Source organism: Panthera pardus, unplaced genomic scaffold, assembly GCF_024362965.1.
Source record: "Panthera pardus isolate Hobbes unplaced genomic scaffold, ASM2436296v1 HiC_scaffold_6, whole genome shotgun sequence".
Classification (NCBI taxonomy): domain Eukaryota; kingdom Metazoa; phylum Chordata; class Mammalia; order Carnivora; family Felidae; genus Panthera; species Panthera pardus.
In genome coordinates, this window is record NW_026526991.1 from 65151547 (window position 1) to 65165268 (window position 13722).

At 52.7% G+C, this 13722-nt stretch overlaps 1 protein-coding gene across 7 annotated transcripts in view; it reads left to right on the forward strand.

Annotated features, from left to right (window-relative positions):
* Positions 1-13722, forward strand: part of FMNL3 (formin like 3) — a 53846-nt gene that overhangs the window by 35881 nt on the left and 4243 nt on the right. For 4 of the 7 annotated variants that reach the window (XM_019419270.2, XM_019419268.2, XM_019419264.2 and 1 more), the window contains exons 5-20: positions 1368-1451; positions 4207-4359; positions 5578-5686; positions 5908-5984; positions 6336-6429; positions 7709-7783; positions 8489-8599; positions 8915-9064; positions 9467-9568; positions 10855-11134; positions 11607-11675; positions 11766-11890; positions 12089-12291; positions 13039-13273; positions 13445-13513; positions 13618-13698. In XM_019419270.2, coding sequence (XP_019274815.1) covers positions 1368-1451; positions 4207-4359; positions 5578-5686; positions 5908-5984; positions 6336-6429; positions 7709-7783; positions 8489-8599; positions 8915-9064; positions 9467-9568; positions 10855-11134; positions 11607-11675; positions 11766-11890; positions 12089-12291; positions 13039-13273; positions 13445-13513; positions 13618-13698 — 2017 coding nt within the window. The remainder of the gene's footprint in view (positions 1-1367; positions 1452-4206; positions 4360-5577; positions 5687-5907; positions 5985-6335; positions 6430-7708; positions 7784-8488; positions 8600-8914; positions 9065-9466; positions 9569-10854; positions 11135-11606; positions 11676-11765; positions 11891-12088; positions 12292-13038; positions 13274-13444; positions 13514-13617; positions 13699-13722) is intronic. The other 3 variants (XM_019419271.2, XM_019419267.2, XM_019419265.2) reach the window with 2 other exon arrangements.

A 13722-nucleotide genomic window follows, 5' to 3' on the forward strand; every position in this document is an offset into this window, starting at 1 on the left:
GCCGAAGCTGGGTGTGCAGGGGCAGCCCAATGGGAACTCAGGCCCTGGAGCGGGGCAGGCTGGGAAGTGGGATTCCAGAGCCTCACCAGCTCCTCCTCTCTCTGGTTTGTATTGGTTTCTCTCCCTTGCCGAAGTGCCCTTTAACCTCTCCTCAAAGTGTCAAGATCCCGAAAATAGCAGTGTAGACTCAGACAGGAAATGAGAAGGGGGTGGGGAGCTGGAGAGCAGACAGACAGGAAACGGGAGGCCTGTCGGCCCCCAGAGAGGAAGCTAACTTCAGGCAGCTCCGGTGTCAGTCAGCCTCAGCTGAGCCTGGTGCTCTGGCCCAGCCTCTCACTGTAACCCAGGGTGTGGCCAGCAAACATGGCGCTGGTGTTCCAGCCGTGGGGGAGACGCGGCTTTGCAGGGCTGTGGGGTATAGCTGGCCTGTAAAGAGCCCCAGACATCCAAGGGAACAGAACGCTCAGGAGAGTCAGGGTTTTGTCCTGAGAGTTTTATATCTCTCTGTGCTGTGGAATGAACCTGTCCTGTAACAGTGTTCCTGGGATCGGCTCTTGAATTTCCTTCCAGGGATATCTTAGGCCAAGAGGCCTGAAGTCAGAAGGATGGAAATGCCTGGTCCATTGTCTTTAGGATCTTTGTTGTCCTCGTTCCTGCCTCTCTGGCTGAAGGGGCCTGAGTCCTCAGTCTGGCTCTGAGTGGTCATAGCCATTCTAGAATTACTTGAGTCCCTGACTATTCCCCCATCCTTTTCCTATTCTGCCAAACTCACCCTAACTAAACACAGAATCCCCACATATCTCTCTTTGCTCACTATGGTCCCAAATATCTTTCCTTGAACTTGGTGGACGGCCCCTTTGGCCCACCATGTCTCTGTTCCAGATTTCTCTTTGACCCCTCCCGCCTGTCTTTTGACTGAGACTCACTGGGGACCTGTGAGATGTTATTAGGCATAGCTCTGCACAGCGGCCTGTGGTAAATGCTCTTGATAAACCTCCCCACCTCCCCATAATTCTGCCAATAAACATCAAGCAGGGACAGTGCACCCAGTGTTGTGCTAGACCTCAAGGACACAGAAAATGATTGAGTCAGGTCCCTGCCATTTAGGAGAGGATTCCTGAAAGCTTGTTTGGCTGACATGGTATTGGAAGGCCTTGTACCTTTCCCCATTCCTGGCTCCCCAACCTAGCAGAGGTCTAGGCCAGTGATGTGACCGTAGATGAGTCTGCCATGGGTTTTGAACTTCAGCATTTTCCCAGCCTGGTGCTAAGTTCCAGAGGATTCAGGAGTGGGTGTTGGGTCAGAGGCCCCTCCTCACCCTCGACTCACTTTAGCAGACCCCTCCACTATGTTTCCTTTATCTGCAGGTGGGTGCGAGAGTTTCTGAATGATGAGAACAAAGGCCTGGATGTGCTGGTGGATTACCTGTCCTTTGCCCAATGTTCTGTCATGTGAGTACCACCCTGGGGCCAGGGCTCAGGACCAACAAGGGAGGACACAGTCCCATTCTGATTTGCTTAGGAGGGGTGAGGTTGCCGTAGTGAAGATGGGAATGGAGATCCCAGGCCAAGACGAAGAGCCCAGGCAATGGTGTGGGAAAGGACAGGCAGCCAAGGGGATGTCTGGGATCTGCAAAGAATGCCAGGTGGGGAACAGAAGGAGAACGATATGGAAAGGGCACTCGGGATCAGAACTCAAAGGATCCAGACTCCAGGCTGAGAGCAGTCAAAGGAAACGTCCTGGATTCTGGGAGAGATGCCTGGTGGGATTCATTCCTTTGGAAAACTGTCTTTAAGATTCTCCTTTGGGTCTCCAAATGTGAGATGCGAGAGGGTTACTCCAGGTCATTGCTGAAGGGCCCTAGGAGCAGTGGACATGACCTTTGACCCAAACTAAAAATGAAGTATTCAGGAGGCTTTTTCAAGCAGGTTGGGGGTTGGAGGTAGCCCTAAGCGAATTGGTACAGATGAGAAGGCAGCATGAGGTGGTGAAAAAAACGAGGGCTTTCAAAGTATGACAACCACAAAGCTGGTTGTGGGTCTCGGTTATGTCCTTTACTATCCATGTGACCTCAAGCATATTTACGTCCTCTTCTATAAAAGGAGATCCATGTTCCAGCGTTGTTGTAAGGTTTAGACGATAATGTGTGTAAAGCAGTTAGTGGTGTTTGGAACGTAGTAAGTCCATATTGCCCTGGCCACTTTAGTGTTAATTATGATTATTCAAGGCGGTGTAACCTACCATAATTACCTGAATATATGGAATTACAGTGGGATTACAGTGATCATTCATGTGATGACCAATAAATACTTCAGACTTCTACCCAAGACTTAAGTCAGGCCTTGGCTGACTAATCATCCCAGTTTGCCCAGGGTTTTTCCCAGTGTTAGCACCAAAAGTCCCGAGTCCTGGGAAACTCCTCAGTTCTGAGACTTGGTCCTAGCCTAGACTTTCACTTTTGTTGTTACTGTCCTTGCCCATGGCCATTCTCCTTTGTCTAGCAGATCTTCAGTCTTCTCTCTTTAGGGGTTTGAACTAATGCCTCTCCTAGGTTTGGCCTGTCACTTTTTCCAGGTCACCCCCTGTTAAAATCAAGAGTGGCCTAGTCCTCATTCCCATTCCTGCAGAACTCATGCCTCATGATCCTCCTATCCCTTTAAAAACCACTCTTTTTATAGAAAGAAATGAAAAACATTTGCTGAAGTGATTTTTTTTTTAAATTCAGAGCTTTTATAGTAAAAAGATGTAGATCATTTTTCCAAATAAGCCTATCTCATTTGAAAAGCAATCAAATCCCAGCTGCTCAAAACCAAAATACACTGGATCCTCAGTATAGTAGTGTCCACAGCAGTGCCTTTGACTCTGTTTTTGAAAGAAAGATTCAGGGCAGAGGGAAGGGGGTAGAGGGGAAAGAAAGTGTGTTTTGAGAAGGGTTGAAAGGAAAAGGGTGAAGCCGGATAGAGTTTGGGTGAAGGCATTTATTTGTAAACTGCATGTACCAGTGCTAGGGAATACTATTATTGATTGAGGGAAGCCACTGCCAAGCCACTGGCAAATTTCCCTGTCAGGGAGACTCCTCTGATGTTTACTTGAGAGCCCATCGAACATCTGATCGTCAAGACTCTGCAGCCTGCTCTGGCCCCTTTGGAATATTCAGATATCTGCAGATATCATTTCTCATTTCAGAAAGCCTTGGCCTGTGTGCCTTTGACCCTGGGGCTACACATGTCTGAGCAGAAGGTTCCTTGGGGGAAGAGCCTGTAGGAGATGCTTGTTCAGTCCTTAATGACCTACTTGGGGGAGGAGGACAGGAAAGAAGAGTGGGGCTTGTTTCTCAGATGTGGGGATTTGTAAAAGACAGTGCCCCATGGGTTTGTGACCTCAAGCTGCCCTCCTTGCCCTGGTCACACTCCCAAACTGCTGATGGTGATCACAGAAGTAGAAAGTGACAGAGAAACTGTCCCAACTCCTGTAGGCACTAAGGACCCCAGTCCACACCCTCGACCTGTGATTTCTTCCCCCAGGGAAGCTGAAGCCCAAGGAGCCTCTATACCAGAAAATCTAGAAGTCTCAAGTAGAACCACAGAAAACCCAGTCACTAAAAACCAGTGCTGGGATGGGACCATGGTACTCTTGAACATAGAGGACTGTCCCACTCTAGGTTGGCTGGGACCCCCATTCCCTTCCATTCAGACCTGCCCTCGTGAACCCAATTCAGAACCAACTGGGCCACTACAGGGCACCCCTTTGGCCGCTGCCGCTTGCCAGCCAGCAAGACCTGCAGTTGACCTGTTCCCCACCACCCTTCCACAGGGCAGCTTCTCCATGGGGAGCCACAGCTTCTCTGGGATGTCCTGTCTAAGGCCAGGAGTGCAGAAAGACTGCCAGCTCCCTGGGTCCCTTTGGGCCCAGGAAGAGGTCACTCCTGGAGTTGCCCGGCCAGTGGGGAGCCGCAGCTCACCTGCATCAGCCTTCCCATGTCCTCCGGCCCTCCTCCTGGTTGCTGCCTGTGCCTGTACTGCCCTTGTCCTGTGTTGGTGGCTCTCCTGACCAGAGTTGGGTCTCTGCTGCCCAACTCTGCTTGCTCTTCTTGCCCTCTTTGCTTTTCATTGCCCTAGAGGTCTAAGTGGGGGGAGGTGGGCTTGCCAGGGGGCTTAGCACTGAATTTCTCCTGTACGTGCGCTTGTGTGTCCTTTCCTGCTCCAGGTTTGACTTTGAGGGTCTGGAGAGTGGTGACGATGGCGCATTTGACAAGCTCCGGTCCTGGAGCAGGTCAATCGAGGACCTGCAGCCACCCAGCGCCCTGTCAGCCCCCTTCACCAACAGCCTCGCTCGCTCTGCGCGCCAGTCTGTGCTCCGGTATGTGTGCTCTCGCTCTGCCCGCCTGCCTCCCATCCTAGCCCCCAGTCCAGGTCGTGGGTGACAGCGGTGAGTGCTCATTGCTCCTCCCTCCACTCTTGCTTCCAGGCTCAGCTCTCTTGCCCTCTGCCTGCCAGTCTGTCTCTGGTCTGTCCTCTCTGTCTCCTTGATTCTGCCCAGCAATCTGTCCTGGGTAAGTACATCACCCTCGGCTGTGCCCACCCCATCTGGGGTTCCAGCTCTCCCCTCTCCGCACTCCCCTCCTAGGGGCCCCCTCCATTCCTCTTTTTCACTCTGCCCTTCCTCCCAGCCTCTTGGGCAAGACTGTCCCTCACCCAGCTCCCTGGTCTTCACTGGGTGATCAGTTCCTGCCCTCATGTCTGTTTCCCTCTGGCTCTGCTTTCTGCCCCATCAGCTGCTCCGAGACCAGCTCCCAGACAACCTACCTGCTGCTCACCTTCCCTTCACTTCTTCCTTTAGGACTTTTCTCTCCAAGGCTGCCTTGTGTTCATTTTTTTTGCAGTATTTTAACAGACTTCCTGCCCAGAGGCAGGTGGACAGACCGGATGACTTTTCAGAGCCCCTCCTACATAGGGAGGCTTTCCTTTGGGCCCTGTGGCCCTTTCTGTGGTCTCTGTCCCTCTTGTGGCCATGCTTTTCTCCTGGTCTCCTTTGGGTTTTGTCCTTCTGACTCTGCTCATCATTCTAGTCCTGCGTGAGCAGCTACCATTTGTGCTTCCTCTTTCTTTCATGAAACATCATTGGGGCAAAGCCAGATGTAGCCCCCAGCCCTCCTATTGCCTTTGGGGTCTGCTCTGCCCTTTCCGGGACGTAGAAGTGGGATGGGAGCCAAGATGCTCCTGCCCCAGGGAATTTGTGGAAGATGCAGCGACTGGAAGGAGGAGGAGGGAAGGCAGGGATAAATGTCTCCCTGGATCCATCTGGAGGACTAGAAAAGCCTGCACATCTACTGTTGTACTTTGGAGGGCCCCTGGGCTCAGGATGGTTTGGGCACTGATTATAAAGTTGGGATCCTGGATATTTACTCACAAAGGCCTATTGCAGAGAGATGAAAACAGCTGAACACCCTGTCCCCTTCCTCCGTCCCCCACTCTCTAGGCTGTTGGGTCAAGGTCTCCTGTCCCCCTTTTGTGCTGCTGTTGTCGGGGTGATGGTGAGCGCTCCTAGACCCTTCACCAGCAGCCCCCTCTTCCCCAGGTATAGCACTCTCCCTGGGCGCAGGGCCCTGAAGAACTCCCGCCTGGTGAGCCAGAAGGATGACGTCCACGTCTGTATCCTCTGTCTCAGAGCCATCATGAACTATCAGGTAAAGGGGCAGCACTAGCCTTGGATGCCCCGCCTGTTCTGCCTCATCTGCCAAACTAGAAGAGCTAGGAGGGCACCAGCTTGTAAAAGATGATTTTGAAAAAAAGAAAGGAAAAAAAAAAGACACATTTGCTGGCAGGCCTATAGTCCAGGAGATCCAGCCGGGATATACCTTCCTCAGCATCAAGGTTTTCCTTCCTCTGTCCTTTCCCCTTGTTATAGTATGGATTCAACCTGGTCATGTCCCACCCCCATGCTGTCAATGAGATTGCACTCAGTCTCAACAACAAGAATCCAAGGTAAGTTCCTTCACTCCCCTTTCCTCCCCACTGTGCCCAGGGCTCTGGAGATTTGGGCTCCACTTATCCCTTATAAGTCCTGCCTGGCTTTCAAGTCCTGTGGCCCTGGTCAGTGCCTTGGTTCGGCTCCCTCACTTCAGCTTAAGGAGAAGGAGTGTCCCTGGCTTCCCTCTGGTCTGCACAGCTTAGTGAGGGGCAAGACTTCCTTCCTCTGCTTCCTTTCCAAAACCCACTCCCCTCACTTCTGAGGCTGTCTCCACTCTCTGAAGGGACTCACCTAGTTGTAGAAGTGAACTGTATGGTGGCTAGGGTGGGGAGCTAGGGTGTTCATTGTTTTTCTTCATCCCTTAGGACCAAAGCCCTTGTCTTGGAGCTCTTGGCAGCCGTGTGTTTGGTGCGGGGAGGTCACGAAATCATTCTTGCTGCCTTTGACAATTTCAAAGAGGTCAGTCTCCTGCATCTGTGTGTGTGTGTGTGTGTGTGTGTGTGTGTGTGTGTGTGTGTGTGTTGTGTGTGTGTGTGTGTGTGTGTGTGTGTGTGCGTGTTTGGTGAGGAGGTGGGGAGCCAGGTAGGTAAGCACCCTTTCCTGTGATCTCACACATCCCAGTGATTCTAACATCTTGTGCTTAGCTAAACAGCCAGTCCCACTGCTTCTTTCTTTTCTTTTCTTTTCCTTTTCTTTCCTTTTCTCTTTTCTTTTCCTGTTCTTTTTTTTTTCTTTTCTTTTCCTTGTCTTTCCTTCTTTTCTTTTCTTTTTACCAAAAACAGAACTTCAGTCTTAGCAGATCTTATGGCAGGACAGCTCCTGAATGGCCAGCTAAAGATGCCCTCATTTGAGGGCTGTAGTCCAGCGGCCCTAACCTGGCCATGCATCAGGATACCTGAAGAGCTTGTTAAACTTACAGACCCCTGGGAGGCCTGAGTACCTGTGCTTTAACAGGCTTCCCAGGTGGCTTTGAGGTGGTGAACCCACCGGTAGAACCCAAGGTAGATGTGTTTGTGGTGGGAGGAGAAGACAAGCAAGGATCTTCCTGAGTTATTGGCTGTTATTGGTGAGGGGAGAGGAAGCTCCTACTTGGAATTTCCCCAGCCTCTGGCCCTGGCTGCGAAACTCTCATCTGCTTGAACGTAGGATTCCTCGACATCCAGTTGCAGCTGCTGGCCCCACCCCTTCCTCCTCTCTGGACCTTTTCCCTAGCATCCATTGTTCAAGCCAGGAAATAGCTCTTCCTCCTAGAAGCCAGAGGCTCAGAGGAGTCTCTGGACCCCTCTTAGCACAGGGCTTTCCTGCACCCTGCCAGTCTCCTGTGTCCCTACTCGGACTTCAGCCTCCTGCCTCAGCCATGGCCTCCAACCTTCCTCCTGCCTCCCTCCTTCCTTCAATAACTGACCAACAGTGTTTCTTCTTGGCCTACCCCAGAGGCACCTAAAGTCCTGATTAATGGCACAGGCTTTACTGGGTTCCCTCAGCAAGTTGATGTGGGGATCAGGGACCCCGGGCAGATGCCAGGTCCCGGGCTTTCTTCTGCCTGACAAGTTTGTTAAACTTACGGGCTTTCTTCTAAGTGTCCCAATGGCCCCTTGCACAGAAAGAGTTGTAGTTCAGCTTAGTCTGACTGACTAACCAGTCAGTCCCTCTGCCATGATGTTCCTGGGAGCCAGGGCTCAAGGGCTTAAGTTCTGCGTGGGATAGATCTTTTCACTGAGAAAATTTGTTTGTTCAGGTATGCAAGGAGCTGCACCGCTTTGAGAAGCTGATGGAGTATTTCCGGAATGAGGATAGCAACATCGACTTCATGGTGAGGAACTGAGCCTGGGTCAGGCACATGCCCAGCAGGTCCCATGCTCCTGGAGAACGAGGCCAGGCCAACAGCATATCTTGATATTCTGTGTTGAACCTAGAAGGATTCTCTCTACTCAGTAAATGCTCCTTGTCCACTCACCTACCCTAGAGAGCTTTTAGAAATGTCAGGGAAATGTCATTTTTGTGTCTTGGGTCTACCTCCTTTGCCCCCTTTTGTGACCTTGCACGGGGTCTTTAGTTAAGTAGTGTTGTCTCAAGAAATACCTGCTGATGTACAAAAGAAATAAGTTGCATCTTCATTTCCATCTATTTCTCGTGTAATTTACTTGTCTTCATAAACTGAATATTAAGTTTGATATTTTTAAGTTAAAATACTCATTATTCCCAGAAAGACTCAATTTTTTTATTCACTCCTTTTTTTTAAGTTCGTTTACTTATTTTACGAGAGAGAGAGTGTGCATGAGTGGGGGAGGGGCAGAAAGAGAGGGAGAGAGAGAATCCCAACGTGGGGCTCAATCTCACGAACTGTGAGATCTCGACCTGAGCCAAAACCAAGAGTTGGGAGCTTAACTGACTGAGCCACGCAGGTGCCCCTATTCACTCCTTTTGATTATCCACCAGATGATACTGATTCTAACACCCTGGCTCTTCCATCTCTCCTTTCCCTTCCTGCCTCTGACCCTCTGGGCTGCTTCTCCAGGTGGCATGCATGCAGTTTATCAACATCGTGGTGCACTCAGTAGAGGATATGAACTTCCGGGTCCACCTGCAGTATGAGTTTACCAAGCTGGGGCTGGAGGAGTTCCTGCAGGTGAGCTGGGCCAGAGTCCTCACAGGTGAGGAGCTGGGGGGGCAGAGGACCAGCTTAGTCACATCACAAAGGATTTTTTCTTTTACAAGAGCCTAGTCACGGATGCTCCTGGAACCCTGCCTGTCTTCTGAGGCCTGGGTCTCAGGCCCTCCTGCACAGGGCTCTCCAATTAGGCAGCTCCACTGGGTGAGAATGTGACATGGGTGCAGAGGAACTCCTTGGGTCTTATGCTCTAGAAAGTGGTCATAGAGGGTGGTAAGGACTGAGTCTCTCTCAGGAGGCTCCCCCAACTACTACTCTCTCTGTTTTTTCCAGAAGTCAAGGCACACAGAGAGTGAGAAGCTGCAGGTGCAGATCCAGGCATACCTGGACAATGTGTTTGATGTGGGAGGTTTGTTGGAGGATGCTGAGACCAAGAACGTGGCCCTGGAGAAGGTGGAGGAGCTGGAAGAACATGTTTCCCATGTAAGTAGTCTTTTTTTGCTGCCAGGACCACTGTTGAGGGAGGGGAGAGGAAGGGGACATCTCAGTTCCAGGAATCTTGACCTGACCCACTTGCCTCGAGATTGAGTCCCAGGGAAGCCTTGGAACTCAGCATGCTCTGACTCAGGCCCTGGATCATCCACAGATTCGAACACACACGGACCTCCAGGACTGGGCGTGGGGTGGCCTCAGGCTTGAGAGAGTCAGATGTGGTCTATTTCAGGTGGTCTCAGACCCTGGGCCCATAGGAGTGATGTAGGGAAGTCACTGGGCCACGCTGCCTTAGGAGTAGAGGGGTACAGGGGTCGGGCTCAGGTCCTGACTGAGATAAAAAAGTACCCAGGCTTTAGGGTCAGCGCCAAATCTACCCTTCCCATCCTGTAGCTCACGGAGAAGCTTCTGGACCTAGAGAACGAGAACATGATGCGTGTGGCAGAGCTAGAGAAGCAGCTGCTGCAGCGGGAAAAGGAACTAGAGAGCATCAAGGTACCAAGTAATCTGGAGAAGGCAGTCTTTGACGGGTACTGGGTGCCAGGGCCTGGGGATCTGGCTTTTCTTTCTCTCTCCTTCTCCCTTCCTTCCTTCCTTTCTTTTTTCTTTCTTTTTGATATTTTTCCTATCAATTTATTTTTTATCTCTTTGCTCTTTCATATAGCTAGCTGCATCCTATTATATGAAGTGCATCTGACAATTGTAATTTTTTTAAATTATTTTTTTGATGTTTATTTATTTTTGAGATCGAAAGACACAGAGTGCCAGCAGGGTGGGGCAGAGAGAGAGGGAGACACAGAATCTGAAGCAGGCTCCAGGCTCTGAGCTGTCAGCACAGAACCTGATGTGGGGCTCGAACTCACAAACTGTGAGATCATGACCTGAGCCGAAGTCGGACGCTCAACTGACTGAGCCACCCAGGCACCCCTGAAAATTGTGGTTTTTTTATTTGGCGTTTCTTTCTTGAGATTTTCGTGTCTTTGAAAATCCAGATCTTGATTCACACTTGAGGCATTCACATGAGGGTGGGCTGATGATTTCACCCTAATTTTTAGTTGGAGAGGGAAACTGAATCCAAAGTGGGCCAGACACACACAGAGGAGGGTGGGAGCAGGTGGGGCCCTGTGTGATGAGAGGGCCGAGTAGCCCATGTGCTAGCCACCAGGTATCCTAAGTCAGGAGACCAGAGGCTTAGCATATTTAAGCGCTTCTCTGCCCCTCACCTCACCTGTTGTTACAGAGTCATGCCCCAACCTACCTTTTCTTCCAGAGGGATACGATTATATTGGTTCTACTGAGCTTGGTCAACATCTGCCAAGCCCCTGCTAAGAGTCCAAAGTGCCGTCCTGGGGAATGCGGAGGATACAGAGATGGCTAGGGCAGGCTCTTGTCCACAGGGGGCTGCCACCAGAGTGGTTCTACAAGGCCAAGTACAACGAGAGCAGTATCGAGGAACTGAGCGCTGAGGGCAGTGTGGCAGGAGGCTAGAGGTGGGCCCGGGAGGTTTACATAGGAGCAGCTTCTGACCCAGGCCTTGAGGAACCAGCAAGACTAAGGCTGGGTCCGGGAGGAAGCGCACTGGAAGGTGCCACCTGGGCCAACGGCTCTTCTGCTCATCTCTTGTTCTGTGGAACAGCCTCCCCAGCCCCCACCTGGGTTTCCGCTGCTCTCTGCCTCTGGGCACCCTCCCAGAGACCCTAGCTGAGAGACCTGGGTAGGGGCAATGACTGCTGCGTGTGCCTTCCACTTATGCTTTCCTTAATGGTGCTGTCTCCCGATAGGAGACTTACGAGAACACGAGCCACCAGGTACACACCCTGAGGCGGCTCATTAAAGAGAAGGAGGAGGCCTTCCAGCGCAGATGCCACTTAGAGCCCGGGGCCCGGGGCCTGGAGTCAGTGGGCAGTGAGGCCCTGGCCCGGGTAGGCCCTGCAGAGCTGAGTGAGGGCATGCTGCCCTCCGACCTGGACCTTCTGGCTCCAGCCCCACCACCTGAGGAGTCCCTGCCTCTGCCTCCACCGCCAGCTCCTCCCCTGCCCCCTCCACCACCCCCATTACCAGGTGAGGAGAACCCTAGGAGTCCTGAAGGTCTGAAGGGCAGCCTCATCTTGGGGCCAGACCAAAACCTGGGCCCATAGTGCCTCCCTTAGGGAGAAGCCGGGGATGTGGGTAGAAGGACGTGAAGTCAGGTGGGGGAGGGTTGAGGGAGGGCAAGAATCTGAGGGAGGCTCAAGTTACTGGGCAGGGGGTGTCCAAGGGTGGACGTGGGTCTGTTTTAAGGATTATGAAGGTGTTGCTCCTGATTCCTCTGTGGAAAGCCAAAGAGAGGGCTTAGACCAGAGCAGAAGACAGGGAGCCAGAGGCTAGTGAGACCTGCCCTACCAGAGTTAGGACCCCTGGGAGCCAGAGGGGCAGGGAGTTCACGCATCCTCTTTCCCCAAGAGGCTTTGAAGACAGGTTGGGCAGCACTGGGGAGGGCGTCTCTAAAGAGGCTTTTGGACCGTGGGTCACTGTGGCATTTGTTTTTCCCCAGACAAGTGTCCCCCAGCCCCACCTCTCCCTGGCGCTGCTCCCTCTGTGGTGTTGACAGTAGGCCTGTCAGGTGAGTGTCCCCAGGACTCTGGGCAGGGCTAGTGGGGAGGGAGACAGAGTGTCCTTGGCCCCAGCCTCACTGAACCTCCTTCCAAATTAGCCATTCGTATCAAGAAACCTATCAAGACCAAGTTCCGGCTGCCTGTCTTCAACTGGACAGCACTGAAACCCAACCAGATCAGCGGCACTGTCTTCAGTGAACTTGATGATGAGAAGATCTTGGAGGTAGCAGGGCCTGGAGCCCTCAGGGGTGGGGTTGAGGGCTGGGGACTAGATCATGCTGTTAGCCAGATCTCCTGGCCTTAGAAACACCCTTAGAATCAGGCCTCCGTGAACCAGAGCTGATGGACACTGGGCGTGCTGCCAGGGGCCCTTTAGTAGAATGAGGTGACCGCATTGTCCCTTCTTGTCCACTCCTGCCAGGATCTGGACCTGGACAAATTTGAAGAACTGTTCAAGACGAAAGCCCAGGGCCCTGCCCTTGATCTCATCTGCTCTAAGAACAAGACAGCGCAAAAGGCCGCCAGCAAGGTGACCCTGTTGGAAGCCAATCGTGCCAAGAACCTAGCCATCACTCTACGCAAGGCTGGCCGCTCGGCCGAGGAGATCTGCAGGGCCATCCACACGTGAGGCTCCCACTGACCTCGCCCTGGTCCCCAGCCAGTTGGCAATCCAGTTCTCCACCTACTATCCTGGCTTTCCCTGGATTCCAGGGCGTCGACAGAAGTGTCTCCCGTCCTTCAGTCATTCACTGGCTTGGCCAGAACTTAGTATATTTGTGCTGTGTGCCAGGCACCGTGTGAGGTGCTGGGCATTCAGCGCAAACCTTCACTCAAGTTGCTGCCAGTCTAGGCAGAACAGTTCAATAGCGTGGGTGATAACCACCTAGGTGGCAGAGGTACAGGCAGCTTTGGGGGAACAGGGCAGGCCAGGTAGCTGAGCTTGGTGATTCAGGAAGGCTTCCCAGAGGAGGTGAGGAAGTATAGGAAGTCCATTTCAGTGCCTGGAGGGAGAAGCTTGGTGCCCTAGGTACTGAAAATTGACTATGACTTCAGCATAGGAAGGGAGTTGAAGAGACAGGGTAGAGACAGGTGGGCAGAAGTCTTGCAGGCTGAGCCTCATAAGCCACACTCAGGTATTAAGATTTCTCCCTAAGGGTAGAGGGAGGGCGCTGAGGGGTTTTAAACCAGGCCATGGACTGTTCACCTAGGATGTTACTCACGCACTGATAGATGAGGCAATAGGCCCTCTAGGCCTCTGGCTGCATCCTGCTCACCGACTCCACCGGCAGTCCCTCTAGGAGCTGGAGAAAAAAGGGATGATGGGTAATGGGCAAATGCAAGACCTGAACTAAACTCCTTCCTCCTGCACAGGTTTGACCTACAGACCCTACCAGTGGACTTCGTGGAGTGCCTGATGCGCTTCCTGCCCACAGAGGCTGAGGTGAAGCTTCTGCGGCAATACGAGCGGGAGCGGCAGCCCCTGGAGGAGCTGGCGGCCGAGGACCGCTTCATGCTGCTCTTCAGCAAGGTGGAGCGGCTAACCCAGAGGATGGCTGGCATGGCCTTCCTGGGCAACTTCCAAGACAACCTGCAGATGCTCACACCGGTATATCCTCTGGCCCAGTCGGGGTCATCTGCGGCTACCCCTCCACCTGCCAGTCCCCTCCCCTGCCCTGTCAGTCCATCCCCACCAGCCCCTCTCAGACTTTGCCCACCATCCCCCCCCCCCCCCCCGCCCCCCGGCCTAGGCTCACGCAGCTCTTCATCTTCCTTCCAGCAACTCAATGCCATCATTGCAGCCTCTGCCTCTGTCAAGTCCTCACAGAAGCTGAAGCAGATGTTGGAGGTGAGGAGATGTTGTGGATGCAGGCACCGGTGGGCCTGGGGCCTGGGTGGAGGAAGGAGCCCGCGGGGCATGGCCTGACCTCCTCTCATGCATCTTTTGGATAGATCATACTTGCACTAGGGAACTACATGAACAGCAGCAAGCGAGGAGCTGTGTACGGCTTCAAGCTCCAGAGCCTGGATCTGGTAAGATGGTGGGGACAACCCAGG